The sequence below is a fragment of the Trichosurus vulpecula genome, chromosome 2 (assembly GCF_011100635.1).
Source record: "Trichosurus vulpecula isolate mTriVul1 chromosome 2, mTriVul1.pri, whole genome shotgun sequence".
NCBI classification, from domain to species: Eukaryota; Metazoa; Chordata; class Mammalia; order Diprotodontia; family Phalangeridae; genus Trichosurus; species Trichosurus vulpecula.
In genome coordinates this window covers 381,391,392-381,409,021 of record NC_050574.1, presented here as the reverse complement: position 1 = coordinate 381,409,021, position 17,630 = coordinate 381,391,392, and the positions used below count along the sequence as shown (strand labels likewise).

At 35.7% G+C, this 17,630-nt stretch overlaps 1 protein-coding gene across 1 annotated transcript in view; it reads right to left on the bottom strand.

Annotated features, from left to right (window-relative positions):
• FAM3B (FAM3 metabolism regulating signaling molecule B) overlaps positions 1-8,185 on the bottom strand; it is a 68,700-nt gene extending 60,515 nt beyond the window's left edge. Inside the window, exon 1 of the mRNA XM_036747354.1 lies at positions 8,147-8,185. Within this exon, the coding sequence (XP_036603249.1) occupies positions 8,147-8,171 (25 nt within the window). The 5' untranslated portion in view covers positions 8,172-8,185. The remainder of the gene's footprint in view (positions 1-8,146) is intronic.
• Between the last annotated feature and the right edge of the window lie 9,445 nt (positions 8,186-17,630).

Here is a 17,630-nt window from a genome sequence, read left to right as displayed (position 1 = left end):
CATTTGAATTCTTCCCCTTAACCCTTTAAGTAAACATGGGAAGGGGTAAAGGTTGATTGACACATTGACAAATCAAAGGGGGCAGTCCCCTTTATAAATACAAATACAGAGACCCAAAAGAAAACAATAATACAATTGTCCCTTTAAGATTCAAAATTTCTCTTCCCATATAGCTGTCTGGCAGGGCGTCATCAATGAAGTCCTCTGGTCCTTGGTATTTGTTCTAGCCATCTGAAGCACAGCATCTCAGCATCTTCTTCTTCTTATCTTCTTGTAGGAACCAGTTTTCTGTCCATTCTCCTACAAAAATGACCTTAGCACAATTTTAAATTATCACTTCAAATCCTTATAACCCTGATCATTTTTACAAATTCAGAATTGGAACCCTGGTCAATTGTCATGTTTAAGAAATTCACATCAGAATCCAGTTTCATATACTTTACAGTAATCTGTTATTAATTTCCTCACCAGAAGGATGAGATTGCACTAAGGAATTAACGACAGGCTCCAGTACATACACAAATACATTAAATAATCAATTTCTAATACAGTACATATAAAATCATAAACTTTTAGTCATGTCATGTTTCTTTTAAGGCATTTACGAAATAAACCACAAGTCATTCTTCTTTTAACATTACTAATTGTTATAAAGCTTTAGATGAGCATGATATTAACCAAATAACAAAATAATATTCTCACAAGTCCTTGACCTAATTGTCTCCATACCATTACCAAGAATTAAAGGACCCTAACTTATGCAGGACTTATATGGGGCTCACTATGTATTTGTAAAGTTCATTTTTTGAACTAAAATAAATAACCTTAATCCTTCTACATTTTTTGACTTATAGATGAAGTTCATTGTCCTTCTAACCTACGGAGTTTTTTAAAATCCTAATTATTATTCACTTTTTAGCTATCATTCCCATCTATTAATTTAATAAGAATGCAATCCATACCATCATTAAAGTCACTGATAAAAATATTAAACAGCTCATTAATTGACTACTTTGAATTTGGTCACTCAAATAATTCTGAATTCACCTAACTATAATAACACCTAGCCCACATTACCACATCTTGTTCATATGGATGGGACATTCTCATATGCTTTACTGAATTATAGATATACTGGCATTAAACTATATTATAAAGCAGTAATCATCAAAACTATCTGGTACTGGCTAAGAAACAGGAAGGTAGATCAATGGAATAGAAAGACATAAAATTTACAGAGCAAATATGCCATAATACCATTGCATTTGACAAGTATAAAGACTTAAGATTTTGGGAATAAGAATTCTGTATTTGGTAAAAATTTTTGGGAAAACTAGAAAGCAGTATGGCAGAAATTGGGCGTGGACCAATATATCAAACTATTTACCAAGATAAGGTCAAAATGGATGCATGACCTAGATATAAAGAGATATTTTACACAAAAATTAGAAGAACATGGAACATATTACTTATCAGACTTATGGATAGGTGAATAATTTATGAATAAATGAGACAGAGTGTAAAATTGGGTATAAAATGGATGATTTTGATTACACTAAATTAAAAAGGTTTTGTACAAATAAAATTAATATAGCCAGGATTAGAAGGAAAACATAAAATTGGGAAACTTTTCTACATAATTTGTCAGATAAAGGCCTCATATCTCAAATACATAAAGAACTTTGTCCAATATATAAGAATAGGAGTCATTCACCAATTGATAAATGATCAAAGGATATGAACAGGCAGTTTTCCAATGAAGAAATCAAAACACTTCATAGTCACAAAAATACTCTAAATCATTGTTGATTAGAGAAATGCAGATTAAAACACCCTCAAGATTTCATTTTATACCTATCAGATTGACTAAAATGATAAAAGGAGAAAGTGACAAATGCTGGAGAGGATGTGGCAAAATGAGGACACTAATTCATTGTTGGTGGAATTGTGAACTGATCTAGCCATTTTGGAGAGTAATCTGGAATTATGGCCAAAGAGTTATTAAACTGCTTATACACTCTTTGACCCAGCAAGACTACTACTTGGTCTATTTCCAAAGATGATTAGGGGAAAAGGAAGAGAACCTACATCTTCTAAAATGTTTATAGCAGTTCTCTTTATGGTGGCAAAGAACTGGAAATTGCAGAGATGTCCAATAATTGGGGAATGGCGGAACAAGTTGTGGTATATGACTGTGATGGAATACTATTGTGCTTTAAGAAATGATGAGCTTATTCATTTTAGAAAAACATGGAGAGACTTGCACGAAATAATGAAGAACAAAATGAGCAGAACCAAGAGAACACTGTATACAGTAATAGCAATATTGTTTTAAGAACAACTTTGAGTGAATAAGTTATTTTAACTATTATAAATACCCAAATTAAATATAAAGGGCAAAAGAAGAAAGATGCTATCTCCATTCAGAGAAAGAACTTATAAACAGAAGTACATGTAGAATAATTTTACACACACACACACACACCACTACATATACACGCACACTTATTTATGTGTAATGGCAGCAATCTCAAGGGTGGGTGAGGAGGGGGAAGAGAGAAGAAAAGAAGTTTACAAGATAATTTTGAAAGGAATAGCAAGTTGTACATAGTACATTTGCAGTTTTATATACAATCATCTTTTTTATTGTACTATGTTATAGAAATGCTTGTTTTATTCCATAAATTAAAAATTAAAATAAAAAATTATATAGTAGCAGTCTAGGAACACCTATTAAAAAAAGAAATGAGGTCTAGTATCAAATAACCTTAACAAAATTAAGAATCTTAACTAAATCCTTCAAAGGTCCCAATTTTATGTAAATAAGATTAACTATTTCACCTTTTGTGATCTCCTTCATTCCTTTTAAATTAAGTATTCCCCCCTTCAGCTATAGTTTCAAGAAAGATTATGGGAGGGGACTGCTAGAGAAGTAATGTCAATATAGATATGTGCTTTACCTCCTCACTGTAGCTTCCATATTCTCTTTCTAATACTATCAATCAGCTTGGTTCTCCTTTAATGTTCACTCCATGAATCTATATATTAAACTTTTCAGTCTGTGGTTGCAGTTAACCTCAAATAGGTCATTCTTCTCATTTCACAAAGAGTGCACCACTTGGCTCAGAGTGTGTAATGGCAAGCAGGGTGGGACTTTTTGCTGTTTTTTCTTTTGGAGTGCCTCTCAGCACTAAGGCAATCAAGTGCCTTTGAGTCTTGCCTTTGTTTCAATCAAGAGTCTTTGATTGAATCGAAAGTCTTTGATGATCTGCTGTAAAGGCAATCAGTAAATGAGAAGATCTTTCCCACCCATTTGAATAGGCTTCGGGGAGGGGGGGGTGCTCTCAGGGTCCTAGGCGGAGTGGCTAAGACCGGAGCCAATGGTAGGCGCCTGAGTTCTGGTCGCTCAGATGATGTTCTAGTTGACGGGATGACGTCTGACAACTAACTATATAAAAGGAAAGAACACAGCTTAGAGACTGAGATGTAGTGGAGGCAGGAGAAAGTGGAAGTGGCAGCGGTGATGGCAGCAGCAGAAGCAGCGGCAGCTGCACTACTAAAACAGGACTGACCCTCGTGCAGACCAGAGAGTGCTGAGCAAGTGCTTGAAGCAAGTGGGTAATCTTCTTACTGGAGGGCCCTAGCATCGGGGGAAAGTACCAGTATGGCTTGGCTTGCTGCCATAATATTTTTCTGTCACTGGTCACTGTTGTGAGATGGGCATATTAGTTTTGGAAGGTTCTTGCCAGGATATCAAATTGGGGACACTAGTCTGTGGGTCTGCTACTGTGGAGCTGGAATAAATGCTTTAACTCCTCTGCCTTCTACTTAGAGAATTCCTTATATCCTGCGATTCTGGACCATTCAGGCATATCCATGATTTTCTTTGAAATCATGAATTCTGCCTTAATGATATATCTGCTTAAGCCATGGGAAGGCCTAGGTCACATGGGTTTGAGTGCATGGTTGTGATGCTCTCTGACCCTGAAGAGGTGCATATGTGCTCTGAGGTTAGCATTTTGCTTGGGGCTCTCTCACTGGAGGAGTGTTAGTGTGATTTGGCCAGCAGTCTCTGGGTAGCCATTAAGGAGTCCCCTGTCTGAAAACCCAGATGTTGGTGCTTCTCTCTCTTGTAACTATGTATGTATTGCTATGGACAGACGGTTAGAAGCCCTGTCTGATGATTTGTGTTATTTGCTCTGTTTATATAATTTCTGCTTGTAATTTCTGTTTGTGTTTTCTCTGAAGTTCAGGGTGCTGACTTTTCTCCCTGAACTAAGTGAACTATATATGTATGTTTAATTAAAGTGAGATTGTAAACGCCTTAAAGTTGCTTTCCTTAGAAAAGCAGATCAAAGAACCTGTGCTAGCAGCCCTCTTGTGTGCTGGTGTTGTTGCTCTTATACCTCCACAGCAGCTACTAATAGCATTGGTGTTACATAGTATTACCTCTTAATTGTTTTTTCAATTATCAAGCATTGGAGGATTCTGGGAAGATTGTAGAATAAGGCAGGAAAGTACTTGGCTCACTCAAATTCCCCCACAAATAATTTAAATAATGCCTCAATGTAAACTTTGAGTGGCAGAAATAATTAAAAGTTGGGGTAAAACAGTTATCCTCCTAAGAGAACTTGGGAGGACCTTAGGAAAGACCCAGGCTTCCAGGTTGATGTTCTGCCCTGTTTGAAGTACAGGTACCTTCAGGAAAATACCACTGAATCAACAACTAACAAGCTCTGGAGCCAGGTTGTTGGGTGGCAGTTTCAGCTTCAGGAACTTTTGTCTCACAGTTAGTGTAGGAGTTGGATGGTTGCTCAGGGGAAGATCGAAGGGTGCTAGGCCCTGGTGCACTTACTGGATGCAGTCCCAGGCTGTTGCTGTGGGGGAGAGGTAAGCACACACTGGTGAGTGTGGCAGCAGAAGGGTGGGGGCCCTACTAGATGTGATCATTCACAGGAAAGCAGAGTCCCTGGTTTTGGTTCCATGGTAGAGGAGTGAGCTGAAGCTTGCAGCTGTGGGAAGGACCACAGGGAGCAAAAGGATTTTGCAGTGATAATATTGCTGGGAGTTCTGGCAGTGGCTCAGGGGCAGAGAGGAGTACCTAAAGTCAGTCCCCCAGATAGAGCTCAGAAAACAATAGCATGAAAAACCTGACTCCCGAGACATTCTTCCTCACACCTGGGGACTAGAGACTGATTACAATACAAAGCTGACAGCCGAAAAAGCCACTAAAAATGAGTAAGCAAAAGAACTCAACCATAGATAGCTACAACGGGGACAGAAGATGTGAGTTCGAACTCAGAAGAAGGTAGTGAAGTTTTAAAAAAATTACTTCAAAATCAAAGAAAAATGTTTAATGGTCACAAATCCCAAAATAGTTCTTTGGAAGAGTTTGAAAAAGATTTAAAAATCAAATAAGGGAGGTCAAGGAAAAATTAGGAAAAAATGAATAATGCAAGAAAATCAAGAAACTTATGAAAAGAAAGGCAATCAATTGGAAAAGGAGATCACAAAACTTAAAGAAAAAAATAAATCCTTGTAGATCCCCAGTTTGAGCTGTCCCTAAGATCCTAGAATAAAAACACTCAGTATCCTAAGAAAAAATCATCAAGAACCTAGAGTACTCAAGGTTGGCCTATATAGCCCCACCAAAATTGTGAAGAGTCCTGCATAAACATAGTTCAAAGTCAGGTAGTAGGCTGGAGAAATAAGCAAACAAAAAAGAACTCCATTACAAAATGCTATTATGGTGACAGGAACATTCAAGACACAAACACAGAAGAAGAGAATGAAATGTACAAGCAAATCCTCAAAGAAAAATGCAGCTTGGGGACATTCAACTAAAATTCCTGTAACAGATGACACAAGAGTTTTTAAAAAAGGTTTTTTTAAAAAAAAATAATAAATGAAATGTAATCACTACAGGAAACTTGAAAATAAAATAAGAGATATGGAACAAAGATTTGGAAAGAGAATTAACATCTTCACACAAGAGGCACAAAACTTTGTCTAAGCAATAAAATCCTAGAAAATTAGAATGGACCAAACAAGATATTGACTCTATGAGACAACACATATTAAAACAAAGTCAAAAGACTGAAAAAAACCCAAAGAAAATATAAGCTATCATACAACAAAACAACTGACCTGGAAAATATATTAAGAAGATGACCCATACTCAAGGGTAGCATTCTCAGAAACCCAGGGCAGTGTACTGAGAAAGAAACAAGTTCAGAAGAAAGTAGTAGTGATACAGCTCAGACCCCAGAAGCAGAGTGGGGTCTCACTTCCAGCTTCTAGCCCTGTCTGAAGTCTGAAACCCGAAGGGGAATAATCAGGTTAGGAATTACAGACTGAAGGGGAACCTATAATTCTTTCATTCTGTACCAACACTCTTTTCCAGCTGGCTGATGGGCTGAGGCCAGCAACATTCTACTTTTGTTCAGACCAGGGGTGCAGCAATTAGACTTCACCCTGGATCATACCACTTTGGGATGCTGAAAGGTTATAGGTCCCCAGCCTGTTCCTAAGATTGTGAAATAATGCAGCATTCAATGCTTTAGGAAAGCAGCAAGAAGTCTATCCTAGACTTTGCTTCCAGAATTGTGTTGAGCTCAATCCTAACAAGTATGAAGTCAAGAAGTGCAAAGGAAAGGGAATAATGTAGTGTTGTTATTGTTGTCAACATCAGTGTTGTCATCATCATTGTCATGGTCGTGGTCGTCATCATCACCATCATCACCCCAAACTGGGTAAACCTCCTCTCCCTCCTCCACGAGCATGCAAACATTATTGGACTGCTGGAAGTCAGAAATTCACTTCCAGTCCCAGATTCTTCACTTAGCTGTTTGACCTTAAGCAAGTCACTCAATTTCTCAAAGTTCTACTTCCTTGTCTATGAAATGAAGAGGCTGGACTAAGTAATTTCTAAGGTTCCTTCCATATCTAACATTCATTTATTTTTTTTTTGTGTTTTAGAGTCATATCTAAACAGCTAAGAAACAAGCATGCTTAAAAAGGAGCAAGAAATAAAACAAACATTCAAAACATTGCATAAAAAGGAAAAAAATAGAACTTAAATAACAAAACTTTAAAGAGCAAATCAAGCTAGTTTGGAAGGAAACAAAGGTAGCTACTTTTTTTTTCTATTTTACATTTCCACTTCCCAAAACAGGTCACATGAATATTTATTTTTAAGAGCTGGAAGATCTCTAATGAGATTTCCCCCCAGATACAGACTGAAAGCCTCTTTCAGCTCTGATATCTTGTGATACTGTGAGCCCAAGTCACCTGGCTTCCAGTATCATGTTCCTTCCAACACCATAGTACCTACCATGAAGCCTAAATAAATACTTTACTTATTTACTCACCCTAACCTCTTTTCTTTTTTGCTTTCAGGGTACTTTCACTGTGCTTCTATCAATTGCTAATAAATTGCAATGACTGAACCTCGGATTTGCTCACTTATACTGATTTACAGTGTTGTCAATTCTACCATCTTTCTTGTTGTATCCTTTTCACTACCTCCACCCAAAAACCGTATTCAATTGTCAAAAAGAATTAGGAATTATGAATCATTTCTTTCTGATTCACCAGTGCTGAGCACCTACTTCCTTGCTTTCTATTTTCAAGGCAAATGTTAGTCTTGCTTTTGCATTGTCATTGTCTTTTACAAACCCTCTGCTAACCTACTCTGACATCTTTCACTGCTCCCTTTTCTGTCCCATGCCCCCTTTCCTAAGGAAATCAACCATGCATAAAATCCATGGCCATGTAGTTTAAAAAACCACAATTCCCAGCTCCTATCAATCCACCATCCCCTTTCTGAGAGTGGGTTTGGAAGTGGAAGAGGAGGAGGGAAGATTTCTCCCCAGTGTGGGAGCAGCCCAACCAGCTTTTCCACCCTCTGTCCAGCTCTCTTTTCTTCCCCCCTTCCTTTTCTCTAGCTCTATTTTTTCTCTCTCTTTCCTCATCCTCCCTCCCTCCCCTATTCCCTTTCCCTCTCTGATTCCCTTCTCTTCTCTCTGCCCTTCCCTCTGGTCTATTACTCTTGCTCTCCTTTCTTCTTTCCTCCCCTGTCCCCCTCTTCCATTTGGCAGGAGAGGAAGCAATATTGAGGGGCTGGAAAAATTATGAGGAGACTCACGCTCACTAATAACCCCCGATCCCATCTTCTAGGGTCCAGTGTCTAACTGCTGTCCGGTGAGCAGCCCCAAGGCTTTCTCTTGCTACTGCTGTCACTGCAGGTGCTGCTGCCGCCGCTGCAGATGCTGCCGCTGCCGCTGCAGGTGCTGCTGCTGTTACTGGGTTAGGTAGAATTGTTCCGGATGTGTTCCAGGACTCCAATCTTTCCTAGGTGTGGGGTTGAGAGACAGGGACTTCCTCTACCTCCTGACACACCCCTAGGGAGGGAGAAGTAGGGTTGGGTCTGACAGAACAGGATAAGGTATGCGGAAATGGGAAGGGAGAAGCCTGAAGTTGCTTGGTGGAAAGTCGTCTCCCTTCTGCCTCTCTTCAGCCTTCCTTAACACTTTAGAATGGTGGCAACCGACTCTCCCATATGCTGTTAGTTGAATCTCATTGCTTTCTGAGAAGCAGAAATCGCATAACTTGGCAAACACTGTATAGTGATATTTTAGAACCTTATACTTTAATAACACTTTAGAGTTTGTGAAAGACTTTTCATTTATCTCAGTCTTTTTAAAAATTATTTTATTTTTAATTTATGGAATAAAACAAGTATTTCCATAACATAGTACAATTAAAAAAATGATTGCACATGAAACTGCAAATCTACTATGCACAACTTGCTATGCCTTTTGAATATATAAAAAATTATATATATATATATATGTATATCTTTTTTCCTTTTTTTCTTCCCTACCCCCCAGATGGCTATCATTAGACACAATGTGTGTGTATGTATGTAAAATTATTATACATATATTTGTGTTTATCAGTTCTTTCTCTGGATGCAGTTAGCATCTTTCTTCATGTGTCCATTATAGTCAATTTGAGTATTTATTATAGTCAAAACTTATTCACTCAAAGGTGTTCTTCAAACAATATTGCTGTTTTGTATACAGTGTTCTCTTGGTCCTGCTCCTTTGACTCTTAATTATTTCATGCAAATCTTTCCATGTTTTTCTAAAATCATTGAGCTCATCATTTCTTATAGCACAGTAGTATTCTATCACAATTATATACCACAACTTTTTCAGCTATTCCCCAGCTTATGGGCATCCCTACAATTTCCAGTTCTTTGCCTCCACAAAGAAGGCTGTTATAAACATTTTTGAACACATAGGTTCTTTCCCCCTAATTACCTTTGGAAATAGACCAAGTAGTGGTATTACTGGGTCAAAGGGTATAGGTAGTTTAACAACTCTGGGCATAATTCCAGATTACTCTCCAAAAAGGTTGGATCAGTTCATAATTCTACTAACAATGAATTAGTATCCCAATTTTTCTACATCCTCTCCAACTTTTGTCACTTTCCCCTTCAATCATTTTATCCAATCTGATAGGTGTAAGATGATATCTCATGATTGTTTTAATATGTCTTTCTCTAATCAACAATGATTTAGAGCATTTTTCATATAACTATAAATTGTTTTTGATTCATTGGGAAACTGCCTATTCACATCTTTTGACCATTTATTAATTGGGGAATGACTTGTATTCTAATAGACTTGACAAAGTTCTTTATATATTTTAGAATCTGAGTCTTTTATCTGATAAACTATTTCTTTATCTCTTTCAGTCTTAACAGCACTTCTACTATGCATTACTTACATACTCCCTGTTTTCTGAGATCATCTCATCAGGATCCACTAAGCTATTTCAGCATCAGGATGCTAGCGCATAGCCATTAGATTTTGTCCCTGGTAAGGGTAGACTAAAAATTCATTAGTTGTAAACATCACATCTAGCTAATAAAAGCCAGGCAGATCTTCTCAGAGTAAGTTTAGGTCTTTCCTTATTGACACTTATAAAAACGGAGACTAGTCTTTTTTTTTTTAAACAAATAACTCTTTAACTTAGGGTTAAATCAGGCTTCCACATTCCCAAGATCCTCTCTGGTTTAGCTGAAAATAAATTTGGGCCAGAATAAGTTGTAGGCTGAGGAGGGCGAGGTCCATCCACATTTTTGTCTTTATTTTCTAATCAGCAGCAAAGCCTGATTGCTTTGATGCAGTATCAGTCACACTGCATGTACACTGTTAGACTTGTTTGCAATCATACATTTTTGAAGTGCCTTCTATGTGCCAGTTACTCTGCTAGGGATCTCTCCAATAGTAATTGATTATTAATATAAGAGAGAAATAATCGTTTTTCTCAATAGCCCTAATACTTTGATTTTAGCTAGGCATTTAACTAAGTCTCTCATGGTATCTTTATGAGAAAGATGGAGAGAAATGGGCAGGGTGATAACACAGTTTAGTAGATTAAGACCCGATTGAACGAGAGGACACAAAAATAGTGGTTAATGGATAAATGGTAACCTATTGGTAGGTATCCAGTGTGGAACCCCAGGGATCTATCCTTGCCTAAATGTTATACATGAACTGATACAAAGTAAAGTGAGCAGAACCAGAAGAACATTGTGCACAGTAATGGCAATATTGTAAGATTATCAACTGTTAATGACTTAGTTATTCTCAGTAATACAAAGATCCAAGCCAATTCTGAAGGACTTACAGTGAAAAAATGATGTCCACTTCCAGAGAGATGATGAAGTCTGAATGCAGATTGAAGCTTACTTTTTTAAACTTTAAAAAAAATTTTGGGGTGAGGTCTCTTTTCTTTCACAATATGACTAACATGTAAATGTATTGTGCATGGCTGCACATGCATAACTTTTATCAATTTGCTTGTGGCCTCAGCAAGGGATGAGGGGAGGGAATCTGGAAGTCGAACTTTTAAAAAATAAATGTTAAAAATTATTTTTACATGTAATTGGAAAAAATGTTAAAGTTTTTCACATACCTCTCATTTGTTCTTCACAACAACTCTGTGAAGTAGGTATTACCATCACATTATCTCTTCTACTTAGGGTAAAAGAAGTTAATTGATTTGCTTAGTCTTATGTAATTATAAAGGTGGGATTTGTACCTAGATTTCTTCTGATTCTAAGTCTATGACTCTATCCACCATACTAGTGACTCTGTCCACTATACTAAGGTGACTCCACTGAACTTACTTTAGTCCAGAAATTAATCTTACTAATTATATTTTCATCCACTATCATCTGAGCACCCTGATCTTGTTTAGATTATGGTCAATATTGAGAATTTGAGATTAGGTTAGTAGTGTGATGTATAAAAAGTTTGAGAGACTTAGTTTCTGGGTAATTAATAATTTCATTAATTATAGCTAGCAAATTATTAATAAAAGGATGGTTTTTGGCTGTCCCTTGTAAACCACAAGACCTTTCCTGGAGGTCCCTTGACACTTATATATACTTGATAGAGTTGGTGTTCGTGACAGGTGGCAATCAGCTTTGGTTAACAATTAATGAGAGAATATTATAATGAGAGGTGGACTTAGTCTAATGAGGAGATGGGGGGATGTGACCTTGATTATATCACTCTTACTTATCTCTACCCAAACCAACCCAAGCTTGAGGCAATTTAGACAGAGGGATCTACCTTTACCCAAGCTTGTCTAGATAGAACTCAATGACAGGAATTTACCTAAATTAGATTCCTTTTACTCTTTGATCAAAACTAATCTTCCTCAGTTGGGAGAGAGCTGAACAAGATTGAGGAGAATGTTAAAATCCAATCTTATCATCAGCTATTTTCTTCTGAGTTTGATTTGAAACAGTAGAGAATGAGGTAAAAAAGGAAGGTAAAAAATCCCGCATCTCTCCATGGTAATTTGTTATTAATATGACAGAAATAATCATTTTTCTCATTAGCCCTAATACTTTAATTTTAGCTAGGCATTTAACTAAGTCTCTCATGGTATCTTTAAGAAAAAGATGGAGAGAAATGGGCAATGTGATACCACAGTTTAGATTAAGAACTGATTGAATGAGAGGACACAAAGAACAGTGGTTAATGGATAAATAGTAACCTATCAGTAGGTATCAAGTGTAGCACCCCAGGGATCTATCCTTGCCTAAATGTTATACAGTTTTAGCATCTACCCTAATCTGAAGCCTAAAGAAGAATAACCAGGTCAAGAATCCTATACCAAGAGGTAACCTAAAATTCTGTTACCTGAAACCGGCTGAAGTTTTGGATGGTTGACAGAGATGGGTTCTGTAGCATTCAACTGTTGCTCAGAAAAAAAGAAAAAAAGAACAGGTCAGTAAGTTGTGAAGCTTAGACCATGAAGACAGCAATCTGATTTTTATCCTGGATCAGACCACTCTGGGAGCACTGAAAGCTTAGACATCCTGGAATAACACAATTCTCAGTACCAATGAAAGCAGCACTAAGACCAGCTGGGACATTTCCTTCAGAACTGTGTCAGAGCTCAGTCCTAAGGTCAAGTCTAAAGTCAGGAAGCAGGCTGGAAGAATGAATAAATAAAAAAGAATTACACCATAAAGAGCTATAATGGTTGTGGGGTAGCTTAAGATGCAAACACAAAAGAGAATGACTCCAAAATACCTATAAGAAAAATCTCAAAGGAAAAACACAGCTTGGGTGTTCAATTAAAGTTCCTGGAAGAGATGAAGCAAGAATTTTTTCAAAAGTCAAAAGATGTTGTTTTATAAATGAAACAAAAACACTTGAGGAAAACAATGGAAAAGAAATGAGAGTTATGGAAGAAAAAAATTGGAAAAGGAGTTTATAGCTTGACAAAAATGGTACAAAACCTTCTCCCAAGCCACAAACTCCTTAAAAATGAGAGTGGAACATATAGAACCCAAGGCCTTCATGGAGCAACAAGAAACATTAACACAAAGTCAAAAGGCTGAAAAAAATAGCAAGGAAATAAAAAGTATTTCATAGAAAACAGACATAGGAGGATAATGTAAGAATCACTGGATTATATAAATACCATGAGCAAGAAAAGAAGAGCCTAATTATTGTATTTTAAGGAATCTCAAAAGATAACTGCCCAGATGTCTTAGAACCAGAGGGCAAAACAGAAATAGGATCTACTGATCACCTCCAAAAATAAACTCCAAAATAAAAATTCCCAGGAATATCACAGCCAAAGTCCTGCTTTGGCTTTCTAAGTCAAAGTTTCTAAGTCAAAGAATTAATACCACAAGTGACCAGAAATTAAAAAAAAAAAACCAAGCACTGAGTACAGTCACACTCATACAAGATTTAGCAACCACTTGTATCAAATAGGGGGAAACCTGGAATATAATAGCCTAGAAGAAAAAGGTTATAGGCTTTCAACCAAAAATAACTTATCCAGAAAAACAGAGTATAATGCTACAGAAGAAAACAAATAGATTTTTAATGAAACAGAGGACTTTCTAGCATCCCTTTTTTCACTTATTTTTTTTTGTAATTTTTATTTTCAATTTCAAATTCTCTCCCTACTTCCAGTCCCTCCCCCACCCACTGAGAAAGGAAGAAATATAATACCCATTATACACATGAAGTCGTGTGAGATATATTTCCACATTAGCCATGTTGCAGATACAAGCAAGAAAAATAAAGAAAATGAAAGAAAATATGCTTCAATTTGCACTCAGTTATCTCTCTGGAGGCATATAGCACTTTTCAGCATAGAGATCATAACTGCATCTGTGGGAGCTAATGAAATCGCCAAGTGACATGACATAGAGAGAGAAGAGGGCTCAAGATAGAGTCTTAAAGTATACTCATGGTTAGTGGGCATGAGTGTGATGAATATTTAGCAAAACAATCTGAGAAGCAATAGTCAGATGGGTAGGAGCATAACCAGGAAAGAGAAATGTCACGAAAACCTAGAAAGAAGAGAATATGAAGAAGGTCATCAACAGTGTCGAAGGATCTGACAATTAAGGGATCCTCAATAACTTTGGGGAGAGCAGTTTCAGTTGAACGATGAGGTTTGGAGTCAGACTCCAGAGAGTTGAGAAGAGAGTGAGAGGAAAGGAAGTAGAGGTATCAGGTACAGATAGCCTTCTGAAGGAGTTTAGCCACAAAAGAAAGGAGAGATGAGGTGAAAACTATCAGGACTATTAGTTGGACAAATCAACCGAGGGTTTTTTGAGGATGAGGATGACATGGCGGTGGTTTGTAGGTAGTAGGGAAACAATCAGGACACAGTGAGAAATCTTTGGCCTACTAATTTTGTACCCCTTGACTTTTATTAGCTTGAAAAGATTTCAGATTTCCAGGTGGTAATTTCCCATAAATTATAGAAACAGATGATTCTTAGTGGAATTTCTCTATTGAGGCCTTATTGGCATCTTTTACAATTATTTACATCTCCTGAAAGACAAAGGAGTATTGTTACATGCCAGTGGTATCCAGATATGTTAGCACAAAATATTACTGAGATGAATGTTTCATGATGAAGTTGCAGAGATACCCAAGAGAAGTGATCTTTGGTTACACTTTGAGCTGGATTTACATTTGTAAGATATTAGGGAACTTTTAAATTCTTCCATCCTCTCATTAACTCTCAGTTGAGTTGTGACCCATTAACATTAATCACATTGCAGAACTGTGTTAAGATTTACCTTAGAATAACCAGAAATCTGCATGGAGCACTTTGAGAACTATAAAAATTAGAATGCCCTAGAAAAAAGCATTAAGGCTTTTTTTTTTCTGTATGTTATTTCTAAGAAACAAATTAGGATGTACTACAGATATTTAAAGCGTGATATATTCAGTAAGGAAGACATTTTGTTATTTTGTCTAATTAACAGTGTGATAACTCACATTGGGGCAACAAATGCAAAAAACTTTAAATAAAATATTAAGAAAGAAGCTAAAACAATATATCACAAAGATTAAATACTGTGACTGTTAAATTTATACTAAGAATACAAGGTTGATTTAATACTGGAAAACAACAAACTTAATTAACCAGATTACTAACAAAATAAAAAATAATAATGCAATTACATTAATGGGTGTAGAAACAGATTTTTGACAAAATACAATATTCATTTATATTAAAAAAAACTGGAAAAGATAGACCTTTCTTTAAAATGACAAATAATATATACATATGTGTACATATATGTGTGTGTACATATGTATACACACATACAATATGTTTCATGGCTGTGAGTGTACATATACATACATACTAACATATACTCATCAAGAACTACTATTATGTAATGGAGATACTAAAATCCTTTCCAATAAAATCAGAGGTAAACAAATAGGTCTATTGTTGCTACTTCTAACTGGCATAGTATTAGAAATTCTGGCTATAGCAATGACAAGAAAAAGAAATTCAGGGAACAAGCATAGGTAAAGAAGAAACAAAACTATCACTTTTTGTAGATAATATGACAGTATATTTAAAGAACTCTAGTGTCAATGAAAAATTAATTAAAACAATGATTTCAGTAAATTTGAGAGATACAAAACAAATCCATAAGGTTAGTAGCATTTTTATATAATATCAATAAAACAGGGAGAAATATAAAGAGAAATTCCATTTAAAATAAAGATTTTATCATATGTGTATATAAATAAAATAACTATAAAATATATACAGTTTACCTACCTAGATACACAGAAAAACTATATAAACAAAAGTACAAGCCACTGTTACTTAGATCCATAAAGATACATCTAAATAATTGGAAAAATAATAATGTATTAATGGCTCATGGACTGGCAGCCTAAATAATAAAAATGGTAATATGACCTGCATTAACTCAATGCAATCCCTGTCAAACTCCCAAAGGGTTACTTTACAGAATTAGAAAAAAAATGACAAACTCTTATGAAGGAAAAAGGTAAAAAAAAATCTCTCAGGAAGTAATGAAAAAAAGTGGGAACAAAGAAAGTTTAGTGGTTCCAGTTCTTGAACTACACTATAAAGAAGTAATTCTCAAAACAATTTGGTACTGGACAAAAAAATAGAGAAATGGATTAGTAGAACAGAAGTAAATATATCTAGTATATGAGGACTCAACAATAACAAAGACTAGGAACTGGGGGAAGGAGAAGTTGGGGAACACTGGACAACAGTATGGAAGAAATTAGATTTCACACCAAATACAAGATAAATTGTAAATGCATAAGTGACCTAGATATAAAAGGTCATATCATAAGCAAATTAGAGAAATATGGAAAAAATTATATATTAGAGCAACAAATAGCAGCAAAGTTCACCACCAAAAGGGACAGAGAAAATCATAAAAAAAATAGAATGGATAAATTTGATTGCAAAAAATTAAAAAGCTATGCACAAACAAATCCAAGATTAAAAGGGAAAAGATTAACTGGAAGAAAGTCTTAGCAGCTAGGTTCTCTGATATAGATCTCCTTCCCAAGATACACAAGGAACTGATTCAAACTTATAAAAATGAGAGTCAATATCCACATCTAAGAAAGTGAACAGTGAAGAAAATGGTCTATCTATAACCGTATGAAAAAATTCTCCAAAAAAACCTACTCATTGGAGAAGTCCAATTTAAAGCCACTCAGATTTTACCTCATATCCATTAAATTGACAAAGATGAGATAAAAGGAAAATGATAGTACTGGGGAAGTTGTGACTAGGTACAACCATTCTGGAAAGAGATTTGGAAAAAAAGTTACTAAAACAGTCTAATGCTAGGCCTATAGCCAAAGGAGATGAAAGAAATAGGAAATGGTCCTTTGTATAGAAAAATATTTATAGCAGCTATTTTTGTAGTGGCAAGAGACTGGAAATTAGAGATGATCATCAATTGAGGAATTGCTAAACAAAGAGTAGTATATGAGCAACAACCTATTATGCTATTATAAACGAGGAAATAGATGATTTCAAAGAGAACTGAAACATATAAACTGAAACAGAATGAAATAAGCAGAAACAGAACAACTTATACTACATCAATTGTAAATATGAATAAATTGGAAGACTTTATATAAAATGATGAATTAAAGGGCAGAACCAGGATATTAATTTATATAACAACATTGCGAAAAACAAACATTTTTTAAAGTTGTTAGCATTATGTGGTCAATACAATCATCTTGATGAAATATACTATTAACCTCTTGACAAAGAAGTAATACATTTCAGGATACAGAATTTTACACATGTAAAATTCTGTAATATATATAAATATATGTATATATATATTCTAGAATAGCTATTATATGTAAATTCTAGAATAGTTATGAAAAGATCAAAATTAATATTACCTTGAGTATCTACTGCATTGATTTCTACTTTATTGATTCTACAATGTATTTGATTTTATGCTCTATTAATTTTGTAATTGAGTCTGCATCTACCTAAAGCCACTTTAATGTCCTTAAGCTCAGAAATTTAGTTCTGAGTTAGTTACAAATGAACTTGGTACCATCCCCAAAAGATGTATCATTTGCCCTTGCCTGTCCTTGTGCAATCAGGGGAGTTTTAAATCTTTTCTAAGGAGACAAGTCTGGTAGTTTTCATCTCCTAGAAAAGATTACAAGATGCAAATGAGTCCCAGAAAACAACAAACATTACTTAATTGTTGGAGAGGGGAGGTTACTAGCCCCACCTGG